A 7,500-nucleotide genomic window follows, 5' to 3' on the forward strand; every position below is an offset into this window, starting at 1 on the left:
GGAGACAGAGTAGAGTTTCCTCCATTATGAGACAGGGAAAGAGCAGTAGAGGCCAAAAAAGAAAAACAGCTGATTGTGGATTTGCAAGCTTTGCATTTGCCAGGCACACACACACACACACACACACACACACACACACACACACACACACACACACACACACACACACACACACACACACACACACACACACACACACACACACACACACACACACCCACACACACACACACACATTCATATACAAGTATTATGTGTCCAACCGTGAGAGACGCCATGCCCTTAGAAGGGGTGTCTGTGGGGAGAGATTAGCTGACGGCGATCGTAGGACAGATAAGTGCTGCGCTCGCTCTTCCAAGTCCACATTCTTTAGTGGAACGGCGCAGACGGAACAAGCGTCTCTCAGAGCGACAAACAGGATGAGTGAAACCCGATGGGCAGGAGAGACGCGTTTCAGTACTGAGTGAAACCCGATGGGCAGGAGAGACGCGTCTCATCTGCACTGAGGACTTTGATTTGGCTTCAGACGGCCAACGGTGGTCAGCGAGGGCAGAGCTGCGCCTTCAGAGACCGTCCTCTGTCTGTCTTCCTCTCTTCAGAGACCGTCCTCTGTCTGTCTTCCTCTCTTCAGAGACCGTCCTCTGTCTGTCTTCCTCTCTTCAGAGACCGTCCTCTGTCTGTCTTCCTCTCTTCAGAGACCGTCCTCTGTCTGTCTTCAGAGACCGTCCTCTGTCTGTCTTCCTCACTTCAGAGACCGTCCTCTGTCTGTCTTCCTCTCTTCAGAGACCGTCCTCTGTCTGTCTTCCTCACTTCAGAGACTGTCCTCTGTCTGTCTTCAGAGACCGTCCTCTGTCTGTCTTCCTCTCTTCAGAGACCGTCCTCTGTCTGTCTTCCTCTCTGGTGCGGCAGTCAAGGGAGTCATGAAACAACATGGACGGACTCGCACACAGAAAAAGGTCAACCAGTCTTTGCGATTAAAATGTCTTCATTTTGTGATCGGTTTGTACAGAATAGCCTGTGCAAACGTTCCAGTCCTCTCAGGGATTATGGTCGGTGCAGAATAACGCCATGAATGGCAGTTAGCCCTTATTATGGATTAGTCTACTTGCAATCAGGCTAGGAGACCGTAATCCCTGAGAGGCCTGGAACGTTTGCACAGGCTGCTCTGTACAGCCCCATCACAAAATGAAGACATTTTAATCGCAAAGACCTCAAGTCTGGTTGACCTTTTTTTCTGTGTGCGAGTTCTTCCATGCTGTTTCAGGACTTTTCCCTTTACTGCCGCACCAGAGAGGAAGACAAGCAAAGGTGTGTGTGTGTGTGTGTGTGTGTGTGTGTGTGTGTGTGTTACCTTGGCTGAGTCGGTGATGTTGTCCCAGTAGGGAGCAGGGAACTCCAGTTGTCCCACTAAGATCTGATCAAACAGGTCCTCCTGAAGGTTGTTCTCACTGCACGCACAGACAAACAAACAAACAAAGAATTAAACAAACAAACAGAATGGTTCTGCACTGGACCACCGTGTATATGGAGCTGTTCTTTCACTAAGAAATGTACAATAAAGAAGCAGAAACACCCACACACCCTCTTCACTTGCTCAATGGAATCCGTTTATACGTTAGGTCAACAACTGTCTTCAGGTACAGGTGTATTCAGGAATGTATCAAATATATCTGGGACTGTTACGATTCAAGGGTGGAACTCAGTGACCAAAAGGTGCATGTGTCATGTCTCTGATTTGATCGTGATACACTGTTTGAGAACTTTGGATTCAGGCGCAGACACAGGTCCCCCATGACACTGAGTGAATGAGTGAATGAGTGAATGAGTGAATGAGTGAATGAGTGAATGAGTGAATGAGTGAATGAGTGACTGTGCACAGAGGCCTGCACATGGCTGCGTTGGTATCAGAGGTGGCGGACCACTACGCTTTGGCTGAACATTAACGTTAAGGACTTGACGTTTTCAGCCCCTCGTTGAGCTCCTCTTCATGCTGTAGTGAACAGTACGCCTCTGCTCTTATATGACAGCATCAAACCCTTCATGCAAACAATCCACAATAACACGCCATTTCACACCACAATAACACGCCATTTCACACCAGCAAGTAACAACCCTGTGATTCCTAGACTAGAGGGGGAACGCATAGCATTTATTATCTCACATGCACCTCAAACGTTTGTCAGAAATATCAGCGATAGCATTTATTTACAGTAGACTTTTTACTGATTTAGCCAACATTGCTCCAGTAAGATCGGCCCTACATCATTAACATGCAGCAGGGAGGGAGAGAGGGAGTGAGAGAGGGAGAGATGGAGGGAGGGATAGATGGAGAGATGGAGGAGAGAGGGAGGGAGGGAGAGAGGGAGAGAGGGAGTGAGAGAGGGAGAGATGGAGGGAGGGATAGATGGAGAGATGGAGGAGAGAGGGAGGGAGAGAGGGAGAGAGGGAGTGAGAGAGGGAGGGATGGAGGAGAGATGGAGGGAGAGAGGGAGAGAGGGAGAGATGGAGGAGAGAGGGAGGGAAAGAGGGAGAGAGGGAGTGAGAGAGGGAGAGATGGAGGGAGGGAGGGAGAGATGGAGAGATGGAGGAGAGAGGGAGGGAAAGAGGGAGAGAGGGAGTGAGAGAGGGAGAGATGGAGGGAGAGAGGGAGGGAGAGAGGGAGGGAGGGAGAGAGGGAGGGAGAGAGGGAGTGAGAGAGGGAGAGATGGAGGGAGGGAGGGAGTCAAGGAGCAGTTGTGTGTGTTGGTTACCTTCTAAAGGGAGGGAAACCACACAGCAAGATGTAAGTGATGACCCCCGCTGCCCAGATATCAACCTTCAATCCATACCTGAGAGGGGAGAGGAGGGGAGGGAGAGAGAGAGAGGGAGAAAGATAGAAGAGAAGAGGAGAAGAGAGAGGGAGGGATGGAGAGAGAGATAATGTGAAGCAATGCAGGTGTTAACAACACATTAACACCTACACACAAGTTCTTAACGTAAGATACAGTAGGTCTTGAACGTCACAAACTTCTACGAGGCATTAGTTTAATGCAGCTGGGTGCTTTTGGACAAAGCTGTTCAGCTGAAGAGAACCTGCTGGAGGGAATGGACAGTGTTGAGTGCGTTGGTGTTCAGCTGATTTCTTCACACTCCAAAGGAATATGACAGCTGTCTAGGCCCAATATGCGACAAAGCAGTTCCTCAGTGTAGTATAACATTGACATGTACTACAACTGTTCTCACATGGGTTCCTCTTTGCTCAGCATTAGGCTATAAATACTACCACGCTCTGTTGTTATGGTTACAGCCTCTCTGAGTATGCAGTAATTGTGACCAGATGGACAAACCCACTCAACTGTAGGAAATGTTAAGATGTTTGCACACTGCCCCAACCAACGCCAACCAACGGCAACCAACACCAACGTTGGATCGGTGGTGCCATGTTTGCTGGTGACTGTTGCCATTGGTTGGATGGATTTTGCAGCCTAATTTGAAACTTCCAACATTCTAGCAACTGCCAACTTTAGAGTGTTGGGAGTTGTTTGGTGTTGGTTGGGGCCATGTGCAGGCACATTTGAGGTAGGAGGTCTCATCAGTAGCAAGTTGACCAGATGCTGTCTTAGTTGAGCCATCATCTCCAGACCAGCCGTCTATTTTATCTCTATATCTGGACCAATAAAGGATCGACCGGCAGACCGAACTATCTATCTCCCTCCACCTCAGAAAAGACAAAGGTATGAGAGTGTTTCTCAGTGGTTGTGTCCATGTGAGGGTTAGGAAGGTGGACTGACCCAGCCTCTGAGATGATCTCGGGGGCCACGTAGGTGGGGGTCCCACAGACGGTGTACAGGGGCCCCTCCACCACCGTGGCCAGGCCAAAGTCCCCCAGTTTCAGACACTTGGTGCCATCCGGGTACTCACACACCTGGGGGGAAACACACATGAACACGCGCACACACACACACACACACACGCACACACACACACACACACACACACAAACACACACACACATGCACACACGCACACACACACACACACACACGCACACACACACACACACACACACACACATAAATTACACACAAGATAATAAACATTAAGACAAATCGTTGAATAGGGTTAGTGCTAAATTACAAATGACTTTTCTAAGGAAAACAGCATCTCAAGCCTTTACAGTTACAGAGTGCCAATAATTGAGAATGTCAATAATAGAGAATGCCAAAAATAGTAGTCTCATAACAATCACTCATTGTACTCATTACCATTTGCAGATAGATGGGAAAAAACACTGAATCTCTTTAAACCAATCACAATCATCTTGGGTGGAGTTTGGGAGTTGTTGTTTAAAAGGACTTTGAAAATGGTAACGCGTAGATATCAGAAGGGGAGGAGTCTGGATTTAATCTGATTTCTCTGCACCACTGATTGGGCAGTGGCTTATCTCTAAAACCTACTAGTTTGGTCCTTATTCCATTATCCCTATGAGGACATGTTGCTGTCCCTATCTAAGGAAATGTTGCTGTTATCTGAGGACATGCTGCTATTATCTGAGGACATGCTGCTATTATCTGAGGACATGCTGCTATTATCTGAGGACATGTTTCTGTTATCTGAGGACATGCTGCTATTATCTGAGGACATGTTTCTGTTATCTGAGGACATGCTGCTATTATCTGAGGACATGTTTCTGTTATCTGAGGACATGTTGGTGTGCAGCCTCCTCACCAGCAGGTTCTCAGGTTTGATGTCCCTGTGTACGATGTCCATACTGTGCAGGTACTTGAGGGCTCCCGCCAGGTTGTACACCATGGCGCTGGCGTCTCTCTCTGTGTACTTGGTGGAGGAGGTGATGGCGTCAAACAGGTCTCCGCCCTGCGGGGAATACACAAACACTTGGCCCTGAAGTGACATCAGGAAAATGAGGTATGAAGTTATCCCTTCACCACGCCAGTTAACAGTTGATGCTTCTCTGGAGCTTGTCCAGAAAGCTGCAGTTCACCTGATGTTCAACCACCCAAACTTCTCTCAGACCACCTCCCTTCTCTGGTCTCTACACTGGCTCCCTGTAGCAGATCACATCCAGTTTAAAACACTGGTACTAGCATACAGGGCCTCGGAGTGACGGGGTAACTAGTCGCCCCGAGGTAGCAGAGCGTAGTGGTCGGGAGGGGGTGTAGGGTTTGACCATGACCCGAAGGTAGGAGGAAGCTGTTCCTTTCATTGCCCTGTGGGCTAGTACCAGAGTTTTAAACTGGATGCGAGCCACTACAGGCAGCCAGTGTAGGGAACGGAGAAGGGAAGTTGTGTGGGAGAACTTGGGGTGGTTGAACACCAGGTGAGCAGCAGCTTTCTGGACAAGTTCCAGAGGTTTAATGGCTGACGCCGGGGCTCCAGCAAGGAGGGAGTTGTGGTAGTCCAGGCGGGAGATGACCAGGGCCTGGATGAGCAGGCGGGAGATGACCAGGGCCTGGATGAGCAGGCGGGAGATGACCAGGGCCTGGATGAGCAGGCGGGAGATGACCAGGGCCTGGATGAGCAGGCGGGAGATGACCAGGGCCTGGATGAGCAGGCGGGAGATGACCAGGGCCTGGATGAGCAGGTGGATGATGACCAGGGCCTGGATGAGCAGGTGGATGATGACCAGGGCCTGGATGAGCAGGTGGATGATGACCAGGGCCTGGATGAGCACCTGCGCTGTCGTCAGTGAGGAAAGGGCGAATCCTGATGTTGTAGAGCATGAATCTGCAGGAGTGTGTGACGGATGTGCAACGTTTGTCGAAACTTTGAGATGGGCCGCTGTATATGATGGTAAATAATATAACATGGCTTATAATGCTAAATACCGGTCCTATCCTTTAAGCACTTATTGTATTCATATTTTGCTACGCATGCACTTTGGCTTCAGCACTAGATTATGCTCTTACTCACTAGATTATGCTCTTACTCACTAGATTATGCTCTTACTCACTAGATTATGCTCTTACTCACTAGATTATGCTCTTAGTCACTTGTTTAGAAAGGAGGCACTTGTGAGTTCTGGCGAGTAATAGTACACTGAATTCTTACGTTAAATGCAATTATCCTAAGTCGCTTTGCATAAAGTGTCTGCTAAATGACTCTAAAGTAATGTAATGTAATACTATAGTAGGTGTTTTCTATTAAGAAACAAATTAATTGTGAGTTCTAGTGAAACACAATACAGATATTCGTCATGTGATTCCTGGTTTAGCACGGTCCAGCCAAACCTTGACCAACCAGGAAGACCTCAGTGGGCGTGGCCTTACCTTGACCAACCAGGAAGAGCTCAGTGGGCGTGGCCTTACCATGACCAACCAGGAAGAGCTCAGTGGGCGTGTCCTTACCTTGACCAACCAGGAAGAGCTCAGTGGGCGTGTCCTTACCTTGACCAGCTCCATGACCAGGAAGAGCACAGTGGGCGTGGCCTTACCTTGACCAACCAGGAAGAGCACAGTGGGCGTGGCCTTACCTTGACCAACCAGGAAGAGCTCAGTGGGCGTGTCCTTACCTTGACCAGCTCCATGACCAGGAAGAGCTCAGTGGGCGTGTCCTTACCTTGACCAGCTCCATGACCAGGAAGAGCTCAGTGGGCGTGGCCTTACCTTGACCAACCAGGAAGAGCTCAGTGGGCGTGTCCTTACCTTGACCAGCTCCATGACCAGGAAGAGCTCAGTGGGCGTGTCTAGCTCCTCGATTAGCATGATGATGTTGGGGTGTTTGACCCTCCGCAACACCGCCACCTCGTTCTCGATCAGGTGCTCCTGGACACACACACACACACACACACACACACACACACACACACACACACACACACACACACACACCACCATGCACACAAACATATCAGAAGTTATAATCGTTAGTTAGCAGATGTGTATACTAACATAGCACTGAACATGGCCATGTCATCCCACTGCCACAATCCAGATATGAACTGTGGGATTATGTGACTTCAACAACATCCAATATAACATTGTTAGAAGTTAACTTGCGCTGTGCTACTCATTGATCTACCCTGAGAAGCAACAGCTCAGTGACATGAGCTTTCATTTTATGAATACTAGTGTTGCTGACAGCTTTAATACAGCGCCTGGTCTCTATCTGAGGCTTACTCTTTTCATCCTCAGTGTGTGTGTGTGTGTGTGGTGTGTGTGTGTGTGTGTGTGTGTGTGTGTGTGTGTGTGTGTGTGTGTGTGGTGTGTTTGTGTGTGTGTGTGTGGTGTGTTTGTGTGTGTGTGTGTGTGTGTGTGTGTGGTGTGTTTGCGTGTGTGTGTGTGTGTGTGTGTGTGGTGTGTTTGTGTGTGTGTGTGTGTGTGTGTGTGTGTGTGTGTGTGAGTGAGTGTGAACACCTTACCTTCCCACTGCATTTGGCCTTGTCAATAACCTTCAGTGCAAACTCCTTCCCTGTGGACCTGAACAAACATGTACGCATCACTGTGACATATGTCTGCCAAATCACACACTATACACTACACACTACACACTAGATTATATACA

General features: G+C 48.9%; 1 protein-coding gene across 1 annotated transcript in view; it reads right to left on the reverse strand.

Moving 5' to 3' along the window:
• Window positions 1-7,500, reverse strand: part of LOC311322640 (serine/threonine-protein kinase DCLK2-like) — a gene marked incomplete at its 5' end in the record, with an annotated part of 62,239 nt that overhangs the window by 1,511 nt on the left and 53,228 nt on the right. The window contains 6 exons of the mRNA XM_084454719.1: window positions 1,352-1,448; window positions 2,751-2,828; window positions 3,771-3,904; window positions 4,708-4,854; window positions 6,642-6,761; window positions 7,358-7,415. Coding sequence (XP_084310845.1) covers window positions 1,352-1,448; window positions 2,751-2,828; window positions 3,771-3,904; window positions 4,708-4,854; window positions 6,642-6,761; window positions 7,358-7,415 — 634 coding nt within the window. The remainder of the gene's footprint in view (window positions 1-1,351; window positions 1,449-2,750; window positions 2,829-3,770; window positions 3,905-4,707; window positions 4,855-6,641; window positions 6,762-7,357; window positions 7,416-7,500) is intronic.

The sequence above is a fragment of the Borostomias antarcticus genome, assembly GCF_949987555.1.
Source record: "Borostomias antarcticus genome assembly, chromosome: 20".
Lineage (NCBI taxonomy): Eukaryota > Metazoa > Chordata > Actinopteri > Stomiiformes > Stomiidae > Borostomias > Borostomias antarcticus.